General features: G+C 36.5%; 1 protein-coding gene across 7 annotated transcripts in view; it reads left to right on the top strand.

The window, feature by feature from the left end:
• PDE1C (phosphodiesterase 1C) overlaps positions 1-24,307 on the top strand; it is a 645,533-nt gene that overhangs the window by 570,109 nt on the left and 51,117 nt on the right. For all 7 annotated transcript variants that reach the window (XM_055138682.1, XM_055138699.1, XM_055138691.1 and 4 more), the window contains 2 exons: positions 5,433-5,663; positions 11,325-11,402. In XM_055138682.1, the coding sequence (XP_054994657.1) occupies positions 5,433-5,663; positions 11,325-11,402 (309 nt within the window). The remainder of the gene's footprint in view (positions 1-5,432; positions 5,664-11,324; positions 11,403-24,307) is intronic.

Raw genomic sequence — 24,307 nt, forward strand, 5'->3', positions numbered from 1 at the left:
ATACCCCTCCTTTCCCACCTTCCCCCTGCTTCCATGGCAGACAATATTCCCCATACTCTCTCTACTTTGGGACATTATGGCTTGCAACAGAGACACTGAGAAGTCATCATGTTTGTTCTATTATCTACTTTTGGCATGAATCTCCCATCCCAACTGGTTCCTCCAGCCATAATTTTCTTAGTGATCCCTTCTCTATTCCATCTGCCTTCTCTCCTCTGCTCATGAAACAGGCTTCCAGCTATGGGACAATCCTCCTGGCCCTTGTATCTACTGTCCTTGGGTGTCAGACTCATGTGATGTTATTCTATACTCCACAAATGAGTGCAGTCCTTCTATATCTATCCCTCTCTTTCTGACTCATTTCACTTAGCATGATACTCTCCATGTCTATCCATTTATAAGCAAATTTCATGACTTCATCTCTCCTATCAGCTGCATAGTATTCCATTGTGTAGATGTACCAAAGTTTCTTTAACCAGTCATCCATTCTAGGGCACTTGGGTTGTTTCTAGATTTTGGCTATTGTGAACAGTGCTGCAATGAACGTATAGGTACAGATGTCATTTCTACTGTGCTTTTTTGCACCCTCCGGATATATTCCCAGAAGTGGTATTGTGGGGTAATATGAAAGCTCAATTTCTAGTTTTGAAGGGCTGTCCATATTTTTTTCCAGAAAGGCTGGACCAGTCAACATTCCCCTAACAATGAAGGAGCGTCCCTTTTCCCCCACATCCACACCATCACTGGTTGCTTTTGTTCTTTTGAATGTGTGCCAGTCTCTGTGGTGTGAGATATCTCATTGTTATTTTGATTTGCATCTCCCTGATGACTAGCGATGTGGATCATTTTTTCATGTGCCTTTCGGCCATTTGTATTTCTTTTATGAGGAAATTTCTATTCATTCTCCCCATGTTTTGATGGGGTTGGAGGTTTTTTTCTTATACATTTCTACTAGTGTCTTATCTATACAATAATTTTGATAAGAGTTATCTATCAACATTAATATTAAATAGTTTGTACTGTGCTAAATAGTGATTCTTGTTTTAAAATACCAAGAAATGTAGGAACTTTTTATTTCTTTCATCATCACCAAGTACTTATTGAAATCATGGCATTTCAATATTATTATTTCACAGTCAGAGTTTTATTTCTGGTTTTTCTTTGGGGGTTACACACCTGGAGGTGCCTGAAACCCAAGACTTACTCCTGGCAGTGCGCTGTGACTCAGTGCCAAGTCAAACCCAAGAATGGAAAGCCTATATTCTATCTTTTTGAACTATTTCCCAAACTTTCTTTTGGTATTTTTTAATATTGAAGTTCATTTTATAGTCATTTACATCATTTTATATGTAGTTTATCAGAAAGTATTTTGTTTAACACTCACCTGTATTAGTTTTGCTTCACATTTTTACTATTTTTCCCCATTCGTGTGTTTTTAATATTTATTTCATTTGGTTTTTTTTTCTGTCAGCTGAAACACTCTAGATAGAATTTTTAGAAAGGTTTATGGGAGTACCTTGTGGTGTCTTGGTACCTTTCTGTATGTATAACAAGAATTGACTATTCATGTAGTATATATTTTTTCGCAATTACTTTCTCTCTCCTTCTCCCCTCTCCCTTCTTCCTTTCTTTGTTTATAGGTAGTTTAAGTGTTTCAGAAAATTACTTCAGGGAACAACTAGCTCAATAGCATTTTAACCAAGGGTCTATAGTATCATTATGTGAAAGGCAAATTAAATCAACGAATCTATGTATTTCTCCAAGACTGCACAGCTACTCAGTATGAGATTGAGCAAATCTCAGGAGAACGATAATTTATGCACCATGATAGCTCTGCTCTGCCTTAACTCTTGGCTGCCACCTTGACCATTTTCATAGTGTTACTGTACCACAGATTATGTGAAATGGAAGCAAAAGAAATGAGGTTTAACCCTGACATTTGCTTTTCACTAGCTCTGGAAGGTTAGACTCTGCATATTTGTTGTTGTTGGAACCTGTCAGCACATACAAATTGTGTTCTCATCTATTTATCTCATGGTAGGAAGGTTTTATATATATATATAACTTTACCCTAAAAAAATAAGAGAATTTGATTACTGTGGCACAGCCCTCTTTCCTGACTTTTTCTTTCTCTTTTCTTATTTGTGCCTGTTTTGTCTACTGATTTTGAGTGGTATCAGTGGATGCTGATGACCAATCCCACCAATGTTGGATATCTCAGAGATAAAAATGAGGGATAGGGAAAGAGTGGGGAAGGTGAAGAACCTTGCTGATCCACCTCCAGGAACACAGTTGCTTCAAGAAAAGGAATAAGAATGATGCAGCCTCGTATGTTGTTGATTATAATGTCATAAGAGCCACCATTCATTAATTTAAGCATTAATTGTTGGCTGTCAGCTGTAGTTGAACCAAAGCAGATTTATTTCTGAAAATAATTTACCATCATCTGAGTGGTTTTGTGTGTGTGTGCTACATACCATAAAAAATTGGACTGACTCAGTTGTCAAATAAATTTTTCTTGCTCATAATATTTTTTTCTCAGTTGTAGCAAACCAGAATTTAACACCTTCAGCTTTTATTAAAATTATTTTAAGTGTGGGGCAATTTTGAATGTTGAGCATTTTTCACAAACTTAGTAGGGATTCTGTCAGAGAATTTTAAATTATCTTGCCTTACACCCAAGTTGGCATGATTTTCTCCTCCTCCTTGCCTTATTTTCCCTCCATGTAGTAAAAGCAGTCATTATTTTACGCAGTTTCTCTAGTGCTTAAGTAAAACAACATTTATCAAATGACAGCTTTGGGACCGGAGTGATAGTAGAGTGGGTAGGGCACTTGCCTTGCATATGGCTAACCTGGATTTAATCACCAGCATCTCATTTGGTCCCCTGAGCACCACTCAGTATGCCTCCCCACCAAAAAATCAAATGATAACTTTTCCAAACTAGGACTTCCACATGTGTATACTTTATATTTTTTTATATTTTACAAAGGTCTACATTTCCAACGATGGAATATGTAAAGCCAGTTCCGTGGATATACATTTGTGAATCATACCCATTGAAAATATTTCATTCAGTCAACAAATACTGTATGAACACCTGCTACTTGACAGGTCATCTTCTATTAAGCTCTGGGAATTAAGTGATAGAATGGCATTTGATTACTCAGGACACTAAAAAAGTTTGAACAGAATCCTGGATGAATTGGGGTGGGGATGGTTGAGGTTGTATTACTTCCATGGCCCTACATTCTACTGAGAATTCCATCTCATCATCTTCTGCAAGGACTTTTTTTCTCGTATTTTCTAAGGAAGTCAGAAGATACTATATGTGCATAAAATTGTTATTTTGTAAAGAAACATTTCTTTGCCTCTTTAGTATAAATTATAACTATATCCTACTTGAAAGTATAATGTTATGAAATACTAATGGCAAACATTAGAAATTTAAATCAGCACTGTCAACCTTGATTGAATGTTAGAATCATTTAGAAATTTAGAAAGTACTTAAAATACTGGATTCTTACCCAATCCTCCCCAAATCTGATGAAGTTCCCCAGAGGTAAGGCCAGAGCTTTGGTTTGGGTAGGCGGATTGATGAGTCAATAAAATATGAATGCAAATTTCATAGTCTATCATTGGGAACTCAAATCTGAGCCAGGCAAGTGTGAGATGCATAAGAAGTGAGATGAAACCAGAGATTATAGACATCTGCACAATAATTTACCATAAAGCCCTCTGGGCACAGAAAAGATTGTATTTGAAGGTTGTTCTCTTTAGCAACAAAGGAGAACTTGGTCAGATGCATAATCACTTTAGTGTTTTTTAATATATGAAAGGTAGTTCTTTTCAGAATCAAGACTGACCAGGGCAAATAGAGATAACACCTGTTTATGAGGTGTTGGGCATTTCTAACACATAAAGAAAAAGAATGCAACAGAGAGGTTGATGGAAGGTCAATTGAGCAAATTAAATGCTGTATGAGTTGAATCTCCAGTCTCTACAGGAAGGTTGGTCTTTGTAAAGTGCTTTATATTATAAATACAACTTATAATACAACTTCACTTCATTGCTTCCCAGGATCCTGAGTGTTCTCAACTCTCCATGTTCTTAATCATTTGGGCAGAATATCTGTCACTTACTCTTTGCTAAATTTTCTTTAGCTGTGCTGCCAAACTCAGTGTCCTTTGAACATAACAATCTCATTCCAGTCTCCTGTCCTTTGCATTTTCTCCTTGCTCTGCTAGGAATCCCACTTCCTTCAACTATTCTGTGACCAACTCCTGTCATTCAGGATTTGATCAGATTTCAACTTCTCATGTAATGTCCCTCCCTCCTGTATATTGATCTGCTCCATTAATCTGCTTTGATTGACTCTTTTCCAAAGTGGTTTTTACCCTCAGAAATTATTTTAGTGATTTGTGTATTTCCTTTAGTAAGTCTTTTTACTTGCTGTTACAATACCCAAAAACCCAAACATGAAAGCTTGTAACTATCTCACGGTGATTCAATAAAATTTTTAAAAAATAATAAAAAATAATAAACAGTTGAATGAACAACACTATCTTTTCATAAATACTTAACCATATGCAGTTATGTTATGAATTTAATTGAGCAGCTTTACAGTTTGCTTTCCAAGTAAGCTGACCAGACCCTAATAGTTAACCATACTGGAAATAAAAATGATGTGTACTAAAAAAAGGGGGAAAGCAGATAAAAAAAAAAAGTACCCGGGCAAACTAAAAGCCAGTTTTTAGTCTTCTGAAACAGCTTGAAGAACAAACAAGTTTTATTGTAAGGCTTACCCACCATTTTCCTGTGTCAACATTTACAAATACTGGCTTGATTTTGTATTATTCTAGTGGTGATTATTTCCATGACTTCTTGGTCTTTTAATCGAGTATTCATATTTAAGTGCAGAGTTCTAAGAAAATTTATATGAAACTATGATTTTGTGTGTGTGGATGTGGATGTGGGTGGATTTTGTAATGTTTTAAGACTTCAGTTTCACATTTGCAAGGTGGGTAACACTACAGTAATAGTAGTTACTACAGAGGACTGTTTTGAGAATCAGGGGAGATAATTTTTGAAAAGTACTTAGCAAATACCAGGCAGAAAGGACACTGGTGGTCATAATATTAATAATGTCACTGATGGTATTTCATATTAATTATAGCTATCCTTATGATTACTTGATTAAGGTCTGTCCCACCTAGTGTTTTCAGAAATGGTTTCACCACTAACCTTTTCTTTTCCTAAAGATCTATGTCTGTAGGACTCGAATCAGTCAGAGCTACAGCCAGAACACTCTGAAAATACCATGTTGTAATCTAGTATAGATGACTGTCTTTCTTCAAGCATATGATTCTTCTAATGGTATGGCCATTTTTTTGTTTGTTTCCTGTGCTTTTCATGACTTGCCATGGACACAGAGGAGAAAGCCAAGAAGGAGGCCGAGGAAAAAGCTCGCCTGGCTGCAGAGGAGAAGCAGAAGGAAATGGAAGCCAAAAGCCAGGCTGAAGAAGGTGCATCTGGCAAAGCTGAGAAAAAGACTTCTGGAGAAGGGAAGAATCACGTCAATGGAACCCGAGCTAACAAGAGTGACAACCCTCGAGCGAAAAATTCCAAAGCTGAGAAGTCCTCGGGAGAAAAGCAACAGAATGGTGAGTTGAAGTATGCCATGGAAAACTTTTGTGGGGAGATAAATGCTAATAAGTGAGAAATGATAAGTGGGAAATGGCAGACAGCTGTGCCTGGAAAGAGAACTCTACCCAGGTAGAATCCTAGCAGGAGTCTATCAGAAGCAACCAGAAGCCTGAGTTACCCACTCTGTCTGGGGAGAATATACCTTTGGGACTCTTCTCAGCTGTTTGGGAGACTCTGGCTAGTGCCTGCCTGCCAACAGGGCAAATCTTCAGAAATGTTCTAATGTATTCTGAGTGCTTACTGCCTTGTGAAAATCAGCCTCTGCTGGGGACCGTCCCTAACCGAGCTGGAAAGCAGGTCCACATTAGATCTACCTACCTCCGTATGTATCCGTTCATTCGGAGAGTGAGTGCATACACTGGGGTGGCCAACTGTCTCAATTTATCTGAGGCTGTGTGGCTTCCACAGCTTCAAGGGCTTTTAGCTTTAAATCCAAAAATGTTTTAGACAAACCACAATGAACTGGTCACCAGGCAGTGCATGAAGCTGATGATACATTTTTTATATTTAATGCAACAAGTACTTATTACCAACCAGGTGCCAAGTATTTGGTTTGGCACTAGGGATTTAGAAATGAAAAAAATATCATGAAAAGTTCATAATTTCACAGAGAGAGAGAGAGAGACAATTTCAGACGTAATTCTAGTGCAGAAGTGCAAAGTGAGCAAGAAGCTATGGCTGACTGAATGCCCACAGACATGAGCAGAGAAAGACACTTTTGTCAGTGACGATTGCAGGATGAAGTAAATGTCAAGGAGGGTTTCAAAAGGCAGTGAGGTCTGAGTTGGCTTTTAAATGTTGCAGTTTGCTTGTCAGATGGGATTGGGGGATTTCTCAGACGGAGAAGGAGCCCAACAAACTCCCATGCATCAGTCCCCTCATTTAGTGAAGGGCATAAGGCTAGGACTTTGTGGCCCTCTCACCTCCAGACTGTGGTCAGGTGGTTTCGCAATCAAGTCCACAGGGTATGACCAGCCTTCAATCACAGCTGTGTTTCTCCTTTTCCTGTGGGCTTTGCTTGGTGATGTCATCTTTCACGGTCTTTCTCATTTATGCACAATATCACTCAGGGCATGAGACACTGGTGAACTTCCGGTAATAATGATGGCAACCCAGAGACAGTGAAACAGCATTTGTCACCATACACCTGATGCTGTTTTAGTTATCTCTTTACAGATTCACTTTCTTACCTGCTAGTAAGATTCCATGACCTACCAAGCAACCTATTCTAGGTTTTTTATTATGTAGTTCAGGAAAAGGAGAAATAGGTAGAAGGTGCTTAACACCACAATATTTTTTGGTCTAGTTATTTTTACAATGCCCTAGGGGTCTTTTGCTCAAGTTATTTTTACAATGGATGAACATAACATGTAGAATCAGAAAACAATATTTTAATACTTATAATGATAATAGCTCATACCATTGGCTGGAGAGATAGTACAATGGGTAGTGTTCTGACCTTGCATGCAGCCAATTCAGGATCAATCCCTGATGCTCTATAGCATGGTCCAAGTAATGCCAGGAGTGACCCTGAGCACAGAGCCAGGAGTAAGCCCTCAGCACCACTTGGTGTGGTCCAAAAGGTAAACAGAAAGAAAAATAGCTCATGCTATGTTCTAAGAAATTTGCATTCATTTCCCCAGTAACTCTTATGGCCATCTGGAAGCCAGGGAAGGCCCTAGTCCATCTTTTCAGCCGATCACTAGCCTAATTTCAAAAACTGCACTATAGACCAGAAAAGAGAAGTTCAATTTAATAAGATTTGATGGTATACCTGTTGAAATTTTAGACATTCCTGCAAAACATTCTTCTCTTACCCCGTCCCTCTTCCAGAGGTTAGCACTGTGTGCGGCCTGGGGAGGGGGAAGGCGTTAGGAGGGAGGGAAGAGACAGAGAGATCAAAGTCAGAAAGGCAGTGATTCAAATATTAACTTCATTGCATATGGAGCTATGTTATATAACGTGAACTCAGTCAGCTAAGTGTGTGGTGAGCTTAGTTGGCCACACACTTGTCAGGCCAGGTGGGCTCAGCTCTTGCCCCTCACCACAAACCTCATTCCTGACCTCCAAAGTGACACAGATGGATTGTGTCTAGTGGCAAATACAAGCCAGGGGACTGGGGGTCAGAACACTGGGGGACAGAGATGTGCATGCTCGGCTTCTTCCAGTTGAGTCTCTCCTTCCTAAGAGATGAACGGTGATGACTTGTGAGAGATGCAAGGAGAGATTTTCTTCTGTACTTTTTTTTTTCTTTTTGGGTCACACCCAGTGATGATCAGGGGTTACTCCTGGCTTTGCACTCAGGAATTACTCCTGGCGGTGCTTGGGGGACCATATGGGATGCCGGGGATCGAACCCAGGTCGGCCGCATGCAAGGCAAATGCCCTACCCGCTGTGCTATCGCTCCGGCCCCTCCTCTGTACTTTTGATAGAAAGAAGTTGTTTAAAAATAACTTCTTTTTAAAATGGCTTTCTTGAGCCAGAGAGATAACATGGATTAAGACATTGACCTAGAATACAGATGACCCCAATTGTATCTTAGCCAGTACCTATGGGCTCTTGGGCACTCCCAGGAGTGATCTCTGAGCAGGAGTAAGCCCTGAGCACTGCCAGGTATGACCTAAAATGCATACACGTGCACACACACATACACACACACACACACACAATTGTTTAAATTCTTCATGTGTGTCAGGCATTGTACTTGTCATTTTCTTTCCACCTTATTAACATTCTTGTATGCCTTTAAATTTTCTTCCTAAGGTAACATTTCCTTATAACATTATATACATTTCAGGTGTGTTGACATTCTTTAAAAACACCAGCATTTCTAGAGAATATAAGAAACTTTAATCAAGGGATCCTGTAATTGAGTTTGCCATTAAAGTGAACAGGAGAACTAAAAACAGAAGCTTAATAAGCTTTCTGACTGTTCTTTCTACAGCAACTTGAGCTCATTTAGAAAACTTGGCAGCGCACATATCAAGGTTATTATATGCATGCTTGTGTCCATTGTATGTTGGTGTGTACACGGGAAAAAACCCTATTGTACTTGGCATTTTACCTACTCTAAGTCGAAATAATTCCCTGAAAAAAAAGAGACTTGCAGAGTTTAAATCAGCTATTCAGGCGCCACTGGTCCATGGATTGGTGCTGCTTCACAATGAGCACCACTGGTGGGAGCCACTTGGTTACAACCGGCAGGTGCTAGTCTGCAGGTGTGAAAAAGGTTGCAAACACTGCTTCAGATCCTTTCTTTAAGGTCAAGTGACAGTGAAGGAGAGATTGTCAGTTTTGATTCAGACCTTAGTGAGTGAAATTTCTAGATTCCAGCACATCCCTGTTTTCAAGTTTCTGTGCCGTTAAGGAGACTGGAGAATCAGACAAATATTGAGATTTAATTATTCTCCACCAGACAGTTATGGTATATTTATTCCAGGAGGTGAAAAACTTTTTATGTAAAGTACCAGAGAGTAAATATTTATTCTGGTTTTATATTTTTGGCGTTTGGGCCATATCTGGGGTTATTTCTGCTCTGCACTCAGGAATCACTCCTGATGATGCTGGGATGCTGGGGATTAAAGACAGACGTCCCCCACACTCCAGTCCTGAGAGTAAATATTTTAGTTTGTACAGCTCACACAGTCTCTTTTGTAATCCAACTTCAGCCATTGTAGCACAAAGCAGTCAGATATAAATATTGACCAATGAGAGTGGCTCTGCGCCAATAAATCTTTACATATGGAAATTATAATTTGAATTGTACATAATTTTCATATTATCAGGTAATAATATAAAGTTATTTTTAGTTTGGGGATCATATAAAACCAGACTGTGGGTCCAGAGAAACCAATTAATATGCTGGTCACAGGGGTTTTAGGTTCTTAGAGGGGTCTAAATACCCAGAAAGAACAGTAATTGGTTTATTAAGACAGTTATTAGGAGAACTTTAAAGAAAAAATAAATAGAGGCCCACGTCTTCAAAGGCCCACATCTTCAACCAGATGCATCTATTTCTCAGCTGTGTATTTCCCAGAGTAAGCATCTGTCTACCATTTCCCTTAAAAATTAAGTAGTAAATGAGAGGTGGGAAAATAAATTAATTTAGGGCAATAATAGCAGTTTGGGACTATGTTACAGCAGCTTAATTAAAGTGATTTATAACTACACAGAACGACTCTTTTGTTTCCTCTTGTTTATTGAGTAACAGCTCACACTGGCCATTACTCCATAGACAACCCAAGGGAAATTACCTAATGGATCTGCTCAACCAACATCATCAAACAAGCACATGTCACTTTCCCAGCACACCTCTTTGTGGCTGCCTGAGATATTTCCAGGCTAGAGTAGAAACACCTGGTTAGGTGGGGTATCTTCTATAACCAGTTATTGAATCCCTCCAACTTTGTTCTCTGTGAAGATACTTCCTCTCTTAGCTTCTCCAATCTTGACTAAGAAGACTGCTTGCCATGGACTGCTGGCATCCAGCAAATCAGATAGCTCCTATTGACTTTGGGAAGATAACCAGTCTTGCTGCAGGTCTAGGGAGAGAAAGTTCCATTCCAGGGCAACTTTGATGGCAACTTTTAAGATACTGTGATTAGAGGTGTGAAGGAGCACTTAGAACTGTCATTTTTTTTCTGCAGAAAATTTGATTAACTCTATGTGTGTCATTCTTGCAAACAGGGGAAAGCCTGTAGGCTGTTTTATGGAATCTCCTTGGAATTCGTCTAGTCATTGGTCCTGGTAGAAGCTGATGCCTTAAAAGTTCTCCTTGCTTCCACCCTGGTCAAAATTCACTCCCCTATTCCTTACTCCCTGCAGTCACTGCATTTCACTTAAGAAATGTGATAGCGGGGATTGAACTCAGGTCGACTGTCTGCAAGACCTTAATAAAAAACAAGGACTGGAAAGAGAGCACAGTTTCATTTCAGTCTCTACATATGGTCCCTTGAGCAACTCCAAAGTGATCCCAGAACACAGAGCCAAGAATAACCCCTGAGCACCACAAGGTGTGACTCCGAAACAGAAACAAAACCAAAAGAATACGAAGAATTTTGGAAAGCTTGTTGAATACTGTCTTTGCTTATGATTTGTCAGATTCCATTAAAAATACTTGTAGAATATACCACATGCTTTTGAATTATTTTCAATAACCATTTCTTTATCAAAATATAAGTTCAAGCCACTCAGAAATATCAATAGAAGCAAACAACAAGCTGATATCTAGACTTGATCTTCATAGGGCTGTTGCACAATCTGCCTTAGGTATGAGAGCCATAAAGTAGAGTTTTATGATTATTAATTAGTATACATATTTAATCCATATTTTCCCCATTCCAGAGGCTCTCAATACAACCAAACTACCTTCCTAGAAGATAAATATCTTGACTTAAGTACAAGCCTATTTAACAGAAATTTTAAGCTCTAATTTATAAATCATAATCCAAATTCCCAAGCCTTTGTATGTGCTAACAGAAGATATTTACAATCAAACACATCCCCTCATGGCAAAAAGTATATTGTACTTTCTGCCTTCACTTTGATAGGTTTAATGATATTTATAACTTCTTACTTATCTGTCTACATATTTTGTTTGCCATGTTTATTGCTTTCAGGTGACTTAAAAGATGGTAAAAATAAGACAGACAAGAAGGATCAATCCAACGTTGGAAATGATTCAAAGAAAACAGATGGTAAGAGCAGAATTCCATTACTTTCTTTCATATAAATGTGTGATTTAATGAAAGGTTCTTAGAATTACACCTAAAATTGAATTGTAGTGGTTAATATATTCTTATCTTCTATGCTGGGAAAAAACGTTTCACTAGATTTAAGGAGTATTATCTTTTTCTCTGAACTGTCCTCCCGATGTTTATCGATTTGCTCGAGAGGGCACCAGTAACGTCTCCATTGTGAGGCTTGTTTCTGGTTTTTGGCATATCGAGTACACCATGGGAGCTTGCCAGGCTCTGCCACGCAGGCTGGATACTCTCAGTAGCTTGCCGGGCTCTCAGAGAGGAACAAAGGAATCACACCCAGGACGGCTGCATATAAGGCAAATGCCCTACCTGCTGTGCTATTGGTCCAGCCAATCTTTTTCTCAATAATTTAAAAATTAATGTTGTGTCTCTTTTTTCCTGCACGTACTTTCTTCATCACAAATGCATTCTGTCCTCTTTCTTTTTCCATTTGCCATTTCCCATTTTAAAAGAAGTTGGTTCTGGACTTGCTTATTCAAATAGAATGGAATACAAAATTGCTATCATGACTTGTACAATCTAAATGGGAAAGGTCCCATGTCTTCATTTTTTTGAGTCTTGAATGAGTTTTTATTTTTGGTAAAAATGAAATAAAAAATTTATTTAGCATTTTCATTCTGCTGGAAGGTCTACATAAAGAGAACATGTGCAGCAGTGGGTTTGGTCAGAAGAGTAAATCTTAGGGGCAAGTTTGGGATGATATCATCAAGCCAGGTAGCATGAACCCACATGATAATGTGCTTCCTGAGCACTGCTTTTCTTGTTCGTTATAGATCCTAAGTGTTTAGAGACAGTCTCCAAACTTTGAACTTTAACACTGAGAAATTGTGCTTGTACTTTGTGTAATCTCTTGTTTTCCTTATAACATGGGCTCACTCCTAGTTATTCTCTAATGCATATTTATGATATTAAATGAAAAATGAAAGCTTCAAGAAAGTGGTTTTGGTAGAGTCTTTGGCTTTCTTTGATTCTTAACTCCCTGGGAATATATGAGAAACTAAGCTATTCTTTGGATAGTTTAGTTAAAATGTCATTAAAGAACAGATATTGAGGAAAGCAATTTTGAAGAAAACATATAGACACAGTTCTCACACATCTGTTAAAATGAAAACAGTCCCTTTAGCAATACATATCTAAGTCATTTTGATATACTTTCTGTATTCAATTGCTTGACATCCTTTATCAAATCTTACCTTTTAGGATCACACAAATAATTCAATTCAGGTGTCTCACCCTGCACAGAGTATCTGGGAACATGTGTATGTTTTCACCAAGTTGTTTATGCAAATGGAACCACTTACCTGTTAAATATAGGCTCCTTAAATTATTGTGACTAAGATGTGAATTACAGAAGTAAAAATGACATTCATTTTAGTCAGACTCTGTTATTGGAAGACTCAATCAAATACCAGAAGCTCTTTGCCAGATATAATTAGAGCCAAGTCATAAGCCAGAAAATGTACAATAGAGAAGAATAGTATAGATTTAAAACCACCCACTGGACACATGCTTCATCCTGCATCCAGTACTTGAAATATAAATCAAGTCCCAAATCTTTCATATGGGTCTTGAATATTGTTACCCTTCTGTATTGTACTATAAATACCACTTCTGTTGTTAGAATGTGTGCATTGATAACTTTAATAACTCCAAGATATTTTACTTCACTTCTGTCCTTTTAAACTAAATTTTTAATAATTTTACAATATTATGGGGTGGTATTAGATAAATATATTATTTTTTAATGAAGTTTAGGGAAAGGTAGTTCCTTACATAGATAAGGGAATTCCTTTCTGAGTACAAGTACATTTGAGTTGAATGTGAGATGGAATCAAATTTTTAATGATTGAAGACATAATAAAGATATAATAGATATACTTCACTTAAGTGAAGTAACCATAAGAAGAACGACAAACACAGGGTGATCTCACTTATCTGTGGTATATAGAGTAAGTAGCTGGATGAGGAAATGCAAATAGTAAGTGGTGGGGGAGGGATTCCTAGATTATCTTTGACCCCAGAGTATAGGGTGGAGGAAAGAGAAGAAGAGAAATCATGGGAAGGGAGGAGGGAAGAATGTGAGACAGGGAAATAACGGGGAGCAGGGATCAGGTATATTGTAATGTGGGGGGAGTGATATAGGTCTCTATATAAACCACAGACTCAACAACACTGAAATCATAAGATCCAAACTACAACCACCAAGCTTAAAAAATGTGCTTGATGAAGAGGAAGGCATGGCCGGGGGGGAGGGGAGAGCATGGGAACATATTGGTAGAGGGAAGTTGATGAGAATGGTGGGATAGGTGCTGGAATATTATATGCCTAAAACTCAACTATCCATAACTTTTAAATCATGGCTCTATAATGTTAAAAATATATCAAAAACTAACTAGGGGCAGAGGACCTACAAATAGCTCACAAATAAAAAATTCAGTTAACACTTGTAGCTTAGATTTTTCTGGAAGAGGGCTAATTGGTACGAAGTGTTGCTGAAGAGGTAAACAGGATCTTCTGAGGCAAGGAATGAAGTACAATAGGAATGCATTTCAGGATACTGAACAAAGAATAGCATAATCTGATCACTGTTTTAAGACCTTTCCAACTTTTATGTAGAATGAGCAGATCAGATGGGAAAATACTGAAGTAAAAGGTGGTAAGCATATAAATAAGGACAGTGGAAATGGATAGCATCAGAAATGAATCTGGGGACTTTCATGTTTGATACTTTTTATGTTTGGGGACTTTTATGATATATCTCTATATTAGAGATAGAATTGAGTGAATGGAAATGAAAAAGAGTAAAATAAATCAAGACTACATGGGGCTGGAGCGATAGCACAGTGGGCAGGGTGTTTGCCTTGCACGCAGCCAACCCGGGTTCGAATCCCAGCATCCCATATGGTCCCCTGAGCACCACCGGGGGTAATTCCTAAGTGCAGAGCCAGGAGTAACCCCTGTGCATCGCCAGGTGTGACCCAAAAAGCAAAAAAAAAAAAAAATCAAGACTACATTCTGAGTAACTAAATATATTCAGTTGAGAGAATGGTAGCACCAAAACTAAAATGGATAAGACTATATTAGATATATTTTAGAGTAGGAGGCAAAAAAAAAAAATAAAGCAGATGTTAGTAGCAGATACATTGAAGAGAAATAAAGCACAATAAAGGGATTTTTACTACATTGACTCTTTAATGAGTAGTATTTTTTGATCCAGGGGCAGAGGAACAGGCTACACTCATAAAGAACATTTTCTAATACTGGTCCTTGTTTTCCACAACCCCAGTCTTATCCATCAGATGGGTCCTATGTGCACTTGGTTCATGAGCAGTGAGAATCACCGGATTTCCATTACTTCTCTTATCTTAGTCCCAAGTCTCGATGAGAATTCAAGCTAATTATTGGCAGCATGGAAAGGAAAAGAATTTTATCATTCTTAGCTACATTTGCCATTATGGCAGTAAAAAAAATTGTAAATGTGGTAAGTACACGTGCTCAGGGCACACTCCTGGTGAAGCTCAGGGGACAAGTGATCAAACCCAGGTAGACTGCATGGAGGGGAAGTGCCCTACCTGCTGGACTATCTCTCTGGCACCAATTTAACTAATCTTAATGCCCCTACTCATGGTCCCTAGAAGCAATCATGATCTACACTGTCAATTTCTGAGAACCAAGTATGCAGGTATTATTCAGTGCCCTTTGTGATCAAACCTACTGTGGGTTGAAGCTCCAACTCTATATACATTCAGAAAGAAACCCTGTGGACACTGAACCACAGATGGTTATTTCTCAGCTCTACTGAGCTGAAGCGAGCATCCACAGAGAGAAGGACTGTACGCTGAAAAGGCAAATCACATCCTGGTTTTAAGAGTGCATTGCAGTTGTACATTATATCCATGAGGCTTTTAAGGTACCATTTAATACCCTATAGCACTCATTTTCTATCTGACTCCAAAAATCTTTGAATTACTTTGAAGTACTTGATTTACCCTTCAAGGGAAAGGTACTAACAGAAAAATATCTGATCTCAGCCAAGTTCTCTGTGTCTAAGCTTTTACACTGTCACTGGGAAACTTGGGAGGGGTGATATAAGAATGAGTTATTTTCAATGTGTTCTTAGTCATTTTTTAAACAACAGTTTCTTGGATTTGCTACCATTTTTTACAGTGTCCAAGAAACACGAGCTTGTTTTCACTTAAGTAGATTATATTAGATATAAGAAATTGTTTCTTTAAAAAATAATGATCAACAGTATTATTTGTGAAGTCCTAAGGACTGATTTTGGCAAGAAATTCTCCTTTGTATGTTTTGAAGATTGTAACATTTAAAGATGTTGGTTCATGAAAAGTAAGAGCCAGTTGGGAAGATTAGAAAAAGTATCAAAGAAATCTATGACATCTGCTTTTGCCCAAGATGAGTTAATAGTAGAAGAGTTTCCCTTCTACCTGAAACAACAGCAATAAACAACTTCTGTGTAAGAGTGCTTTTCAAGATACCAGACATGAATGAATGAAAGACAGTAATTTCTGAGAGACAGAAAACTAAGTGAAGCCTACAGTTGCCCAAGTATATATCCGTAAGAGGGTTTTGAGGAAGTGTCGAGTAGGGGCATTCAGAGTACTATCGTCCTTGGGTTGAGGAGTTGGATGATGATCAAGAGAGATTAAATGGTTAGAGATTACAGGATAAAATATGATGTTAAGAGAGTGATCTGAAGAATACTTACGAGTATTGGCTAACCCATACAAAAGGGACACTGCCAGAACCAGGAAAGAAACATTCAAAGAAAAGGAAATGGTCCTAGTGTTCACACTTCAAAAAGGTCAGGGAAAGTTCTGTTCCCACCAAATAAATTTGAAAACATTGTATTTGAAGGATAATAATTGAAACACTCATCATTGTTTTGCCTTAAAAATAGGAATAACTACCTGTAGGCTAAATACTGCTTTGGTTCTGTGTAACAATTCTTAAAAGACATCAAAGGATCGAAGGGTTTCTCAAAAGTTAATTGTATCCTGGTATAAAAACTCATGGATATATACAATACAGAAATTTTCAACACCCAACAAAGTAAAGTTCACAATGTCTGATACTCTTTCAATAATTACTGAACGTGCAAAATTCAAGGAAATATTCTCTTATAATAACATGTGGGAGTGGAGCAAGAAACCGTTCAGACTGAAGCAGATGTTAGGATTAGTAAACAAAAACATTAAAGCAGTTCTTATGTTCTTTATAATTGTAGCCCATATGTTTGCAAGTTATGTAGATATATGAAAGATATAAAAGAGAGCAAAACAAACTTCTATAGATTAAAAAAGTACAGTGCTATGTAAAAATTATTCCAGATGGCTTTAACTAACTAATATTTGATGGGATTAATGGTGTTGGGAAAAAAATGGTGTTGGGAAAAAGAAAAGGTTTTATGGCCACACCATGTGGGGTTTAGGGATTATTCCTGACTCTTCAGGGATTACTCCTGATGGGCTCAAGGGATCATATGGGGCACCAGGGATTAATCCTAGATTGGCCACATGCAAGGCAAGCTCCCTATCCCCAATAAATAATATGGGTAATATTAGGCATTGTAGAAAAAAATTAGTAAAAAATAGCAGTATAAACTATCCAAAATTTAAACACAGAAAAAATATTGTAAAGAATGTCAATGTATGTCTTGAAACAGCCAAATATACATTTAACTTGACTCCTTAAAGTAAAGAGAAAGGAAAGAAGAAAAATGTAAAAGTATTTGATGAAGTAATGATTAATATTTTGTCCACTCGTGAAACTCAGTAATGCAAGCACAAGAAAGATGAAGATGAAGAAGGCACTGATGAAATTGAACAAGGATTAATATGTTTGCTTTTCATGCAGCCAGCCCAGATCGTATGTCGGGCACCATATATAGTCTGATAGGCATTGCCAGAACTAATTACTGAGCACTGTCAGGTTGCCCCCAAAAGAGAAAAAAATAAAATAGTCTTTGGGTCCCAGTAGCTAGTATAGCAGATTAGGTAGAGTATAGCAGATAAGTCCTTAATTTCAACCAACCCAGGTTCAATTCCCATACCACATATGGTCCCCTGAGCATCTCCCAAGAGTTGTTCTCTGAGATCCAAATCAGGAGTCATCCCTGTGCAGAGCCAGGTATGGCCCAAAACAAAAACAATAAAAGGACAAAGATATGAAAAAAATACATTAAAGCATATTATTAATCAATTTGTTCAAACTAGAAATGAAGAGAATGTTTTTAAAAACAGCCAGAGAAAATACACTTATATATTTATATCTGTGTATATATAAATGTATAAAATTAACAAAGATAATAGTGACATAATTTCCAATCTGAAATAATATAAATGAGAAGACATCAGAGGATCTTCTTTCAAGTATCAAAAAAAAATATTCAGCTAGAAATTATGCACTCATCAGAAACATCTTTCAGTTATAAAAACTAGAAGTATTTATTCAGTAGTCTTAGAATACAAGAAATGTTAAAGAGAATTAGAAGAATCACTGTACTAGGTACTAGGTAAAGGGATGAATAGCACTGAGATTGGTAATCAAATGGCCAGTTATATAAGATACTGTCTTGTTTAGATGTCTCAAAAATAATTGATTATTTGTGTGATATAATAATAACTTGTTTGACATAAACCATCACTGTATCACTGAATCACTGTCATCCCGTTGTTCAATGATTTCCTTGAGCGGGCGCCAGAAACATCTCCATTCTTCCCTGTCGCATGCTAGTGTAGCCCTTTCAGGATCAGGGGAGTGAGGACTGTCATTGTTACTATTTCGAGCATATCAAGTATGCCACCGGTAGCTTGCCAGGATCATACAAGATTATATAGGATTATACAAGGCAGTATCTTATATAACTGGCCATTTGATTACCATTTTCAGTGCTATTCATCCTTTACATATCCACCTAGTATAGTGATTCTTCTTCTCTTTAACATTTCTCGTATCCTAAGACTACAGAATTATACCATATAAAAACTAAACTATATTATAAAGTAGTATAAAAGTGGAGAAGAGAAAATAAAAAAAATCATGAAATTCTAATGTTATATATGAAGAAGTGTAATATCATTTGAAGGTTGATTGAGAAATTAAAAGCATTTTCTATGAACTCTAGTATGTGGTAACAACTCTAAAGCTGTTTCTAAAGTAACAAAATAAAGATATATAGTTAAGAAACCAACAAAAGAGATAAAACAGAATAATAAAGTTAAGTACTCCAGTGAAGGCCGTAAAGTTTTAAGAAGAGAACAAAGAACAAGATAAGCCTCATAGGAAACAAATGATTAGTTCATAGACTTAAAATATTACATTAAGTGTAAACATTACAGTAAGTGTAAATAAACTAATATCCCAGTCCTTTTAACTTTTTAGGGATTTTCAGAGTGTGAGGTATATTCTTCTGTGCTGTAAATAGTCCAAAACTAAAATGATGGAAATTGGTCATACTCACACTAGTCAAAAAAGTGCTGGAATGGCTAATCACCAGGTTGATAGTGTTGATTTGATTCTTCACAAGAGCAATGTTTCATGACTTGGACTTGCTTACAAAAGGCACCTGAAGTAATGACTGTTTTTTCTATTTTCCTTCCAGCTAATTCCTGTCAAGTTACTTTGTAATTAAGTAAAGTGGAAAGATTGGTTTTGTTTGTTAAATGTCTTTTTAATAACAAATAAGCCAGTGGTATAGTTAAAATCTTTCCTTTTAAGGTGTATTAGTTGCCTGAAGAGCAAACCAACATGATTTACCCTCAGAAAAGTGCTGTAAATGGGATTGCCACACTCCTGGAGGTGTACTTTACTATTTAAGTCTGAGGAGGAAGTAATTAAACAGCAAACTTTAGGGCAAAATTGACATATTACAATCTTTAAAACAGATATTTTTTACATAGATTCATCTCTGTGTATTTGATGAGCAACTAACACTCTGGAAAAGTTAGCATTATTCAGTGTTTTATTTAATATTGTTTATAGAGGGCAGGCATTTTTTGAAGCCATCATCAATTTTTGTATTTGTATAAACACCTGTACCCCTGTATTCTCATCTTAAGGAACACACTTATTTCATCATTTTTCTAAACATTTTCTCCACTTTGCTCAGGATATTATTGGATTATCTTTTAAAAACCACAGTTCAGAACAGTTGAATTCCAGATCTATCAGAGTCTCCATCTGTTGTTGGTACTTCCTGTATCACTATATTTCAATCTATACTATTTCTTCCCACTGGGCTTGTTATCATGTTTAGCTGATGCTGGCTATACATTGGCTTATGCACAGCCATAGAAACACACAAATATATTTGTTCATCTTCAGCACATTTCTGTTTAAATCAATTCCATATTAACTTTATAAGGCATAATATTTATTTTATACTTTTCCAAATTTCTGAAAGATTAATTTAATTTAAACAGATATCAATGTACTATTATTATTATTATTATTATTATTATTATTATTATTATTGTTTGGGGGTCATCCCTGGCTGTATCAGGGACTGTTCCTGACTCTGGACTCAGAAGTGATTCCTGGTAGTGCCTCGGGGCCAGATATGGTTCCAGAAATTGAACAAGGTTTGGCAAGATTCAAGACAAACTCCTTTACCTCTGTACTATATCTCCATCCCCATTAATATGATTGTAGTCAGAATTATAATAGTTTCATAATTCTTAGAGGACAGTGATCATCTTAGTTCAGTCTTCAATCCCACTGTGTATTGCATAAGTATGCATAAGACAATTTAAAGATAGAAAGGGTTATGGAATCTTGAGAATTCTTTTTTTTTTTTAATTTATTTATTTTTTTTTTTGAGAATTCTTGAAATCTGACAGGAAACTACTCTGTTGCTCTCACTTTCTTTTGTGTGTGGCTTTTCATTTTATGGACAGGAATAAGATATTACTTTATTTAGGTGAATATAAGGTATGTGACAATTTTGAGAGATCTACTAGCCAAAAGAAGCCCTTTGCGTTCATAGGCAGAAGTTCAGTGTCTAAAAATGCAGTGGTTCTGTCAGGTGCTCCTTTGTCCTGAAGTTAAACCTATTTGTAAAGTGAACTCACATCAGAAAAATTGTTTCTCAAGCTGAAATTGTTAAATAACTCGGTTGGTAAAGTCATCTCAGAGTATAATATTCTGAAACATGAATATTTTGGCATCCTTTTGGTTTTTCCCCCATGAGTGTATAGAACCAAGCTGGAGTGCTCTGGGTCCCAAATAAGACACCACATAGCAGTATATTACCTGATTTACATCTCATTTCCTTAACCATTTGTCCCTGAAAGCTCCAATGACCCATGTATTAAATAGGAATATTCACATTGCATATCAATATATTCACAATAAACAGTATAATGTATGAACCTGTATTATATAATTTATGTAGCACGTCAAACAAAAAAAATATTTTAATATATGGTTTATAAGCCTCCTTGGTGAAAAAACGTGTATTTGTAATATTTGGTTTTACTGTTTCAATTTATTGCTTCTTTAAAAAATCAACATTTTTAAATTGAGATTTCAGCGAGTATTTAGAGAGACCACTTAAAAATAAAGTCTATATGTGGCTCTGATGGTTCAAGTTATGATGCATATCATAACAAAATGTGATGACTTCTGCGTAACTATAACGTTTCAGGATCAGTCATGACAGCAATTTAATTAATGAATGAAAGTCTATATAAAAGAACTTGAAAAACAAGGAATAATATAGCAGGTAGGGCACTTGCCTTACATGCATCTGAACCTGGTTCAATCCCAGTACCCCATATATGCCCTCCAGCCAGCCAGCAGTAATTCCTTGAGCACAGAGCTGTAAAACCTAAGCACAGCTGGGTGTGGCCCAAAAGCTGAAAATACGTGGAAAGTAAGAGGGGAAAAAAGAGAAGACAAGAAAGGAAAGAGAAAAGGAAAGGAAAGAAAGAAAGAAAGAAAGAAAGAAAGAAAGAAAGAAAGAAAGAAAGAAAGAAAGAAAGAAAGAAAGAAAGAAAGAAAGAAAGAAAGAAAGAAAGAAAGAAAGAAAAGAAAAAAGACAAGAAAAATAATGAAGGGAAATCATGTAGGTACTTCATTAATCATTCTGTATTTGTGAAATAGTTGTTTCTGAGACTTGTAATAAATACTGTTAAAGGAATTTTAAGATTTAAAGAAAAACTCTTGAAGTAAATGACACTCTTAATTCTCAAACTTTGCTATGACTGTTTCTTTTCTTAAAGTTCTTACAAACTCATGTGAATCTCAATATAGTTCAACACTTTACTTGTAAAGCTGTCACAATCTATTCTGGAGATTTTCGCTTGTGATTTTATGTTACTTTAAGCAATGAGGTAAAGCAATAAATTTTTACTGAATAAAATATATGTATATATATGATTCAGCATGAAGACATAAAAAAATTTATTTTCTCAAGTAATGTGGTAACCTAAGTAACTAAGATAACCTAAGTAACTAAGCTTGTCAAAGGAAAATAAACAAAAAGTTAAGAAGTGGAAAGAATTTTCATTTTCTCATGCATTTAAATAAGGCCTCACTAAGTATATTTTAAAAGGTCTTGAGGCTTAGGCTTTCTGAGTTATATACTGCAGTGTCATTCCTAGCTGCTTTTTAGAACTAGTGCTCCTAGGTTGACCAAATAAGAGTTATGAATTCAATGATGTTCGACTTACTACAATTGATTCTTGGATGGATTTTGGGAAAAACTGTTACCAATCTATTATGTGTGGGGAAAGTGATCAAATGGGATGAACTTCTCCTTGTTACTTTTTCTGAAGAACTTATACCCTTGAGAGTGTGGAAGTACAGAGCTTGCTATGTGTGTATTATCCCAGAACTGATGAGTCACAGTGAACTAGAACAGTCCATTCTTTGGCTTATAAATAGCCATATCAAACCAATGCATTTTGTATAGTTTTAGATGTAGTGACTAACCTTGTGATTTTCAAGTAAAGTATATAATAAACATTCTTATGTTAGATGATTGAGGAATAAGATGATAATTGTCACTGTTTTTTTCTACAGATTTTTGTGTCACTGAAATTCACATATGTATCTGTGTATACACCTATACACAGATGCATATGTATAAAATTGTATTCTTATATTTAGGTGATTTATTATGCATAAACATAATGATGCCAGATTAGTGGAATTAAAGTTAAATTGTCTTACTTATTCTAAAGAAAGCTTCTACAGTGAATTAATGCTTTCAAATAGCCATTTAGTTCTAGTCTCTTAAATACTAGCTACATATCAGAAATGTTCAAGTAAAAATGCTATGTACTTTTTGTTAATGACAAAATTAATCTTTTTAAACTACCTTTCTTCTGCAATTATTGGTATATAAGCTTTCATTGTTTCCCTCTGTCTTCTAGACATTTCGTTGCACTCTTAATGTACCATTGTATTTTTAAAGAAAGCCAGTTTGACAGAGGATTAAAATTTTGGAATGACTGGCAAAATATGATGTTTCTTCTATTTTTACTACTAACATTCAGCTAAATATAATTTTTATATAATCATGAAGTAAATAGTTATCGGTTTGCCCCTAGGAAAAAAAGTTTTGTACAATTCTATGTGAAGAATACAAGTAACTTGGGGCTGGAGAGATAGCACAGTGGGTAGGGCGTTTGCCTTGCACGCGGCCGACCCGGGTTCAATTCCCAGCATCCCATATGGTCCCCTGAGCACCGCCAGGAGTGATTCCTGAGTGCAAAGCCAGGAGTAGCCCCTGAGCATCGCCAGGTGTGATTCCTGAGTGCAAAGCCAGGAGTAGCCCCTGAGCATCGCCAGGTGTGACCCAAAAAGCAAAAAAAAAAAAAAAAAGAATACAAGTAACTATATATTTTCCAAAGAAACTATTAACATCATAAAATTTCTTTATAGTTCAGCTTCCTTCAGTTGAAATGTGCCAAATCCAGGGATTAACATTGTATACATTATTGATGCCATTTCTTTTTGAGAATCCCACTATTTGGTGGTAATTTTTTAAATACAACATCAGTTAAACATCAGAGCTCTTTGCATTTTCTGCCAAAAAGCATGCTGATTTTCCAAGTGATGACATCTGTATTTATTATGTAGTAGTACTCTACAATATATTCTTTTTTGGCTATTTAATATATATCACAACTATATAGAATACACATAAATGTGTGCATGTGTGTATATATATCTACATATATATTTATGTAGTATCCTACCATAAATACACAAGGGACAGTTATTTTCACTAATTTTGAGTTTTTCGTATTGCTTTTCTTGAAGTAGCAGTAGTGAGAAAATTATGAGGAGCGAGTAGAATGTCTAAAGTGCCCCAACATCACTTAACTTCCTTTGAAAGACTTCTCTAGTCTCTGTGGTCTCTGGATTCTTTCAGGTATCAAAACATAGCAAATTCAAGATCTAATCAGGAACAAAATGCTTGCAGGCTGAAAAATGGCCCCTAAAACCAGGACTCACCAAAGCAGTGTAGGAGCTGCTAGTGTCCTAAATTACTTGTTAATAAAATGGACATGGAGTATCATGCTGAGTGAAGTAAGGAGAGAGTCAGACATAGAATGATTGCACTCATTTTTGAGATATAAAAAAATCATATTATGAAAAAAATATCCAAGGACAGTAGAAACAAGCTTCAGTAAGACTGGTCTAAAGTTGTAAGCATGCCACAAGTGGTGGGGGAGAGGATAGTTACGATAGAGAAGGGACCACTATGACAATGACAGTTGAAATAATCACTCTGGACAAGAATTGAGTGCTGAAAGTAGGTAAAGGGATATACATATTACCTTATAGTATAGGTAATACTGAAAACCATA

This window comes from Sorex araneus, chromosome 1 (genome assembly GCF_027595985.1).
Source record: "Sorex araneus isolate mSorAra2 chromosome 1, mSorAra2.pri, whole genome shotgun sequence".
Lineage (NCBI taxonomy): Eukaryota > Metazoa > Chordata > Mammalia > Eulipotyphla > Soricidae > Sorex > Sorex araneus.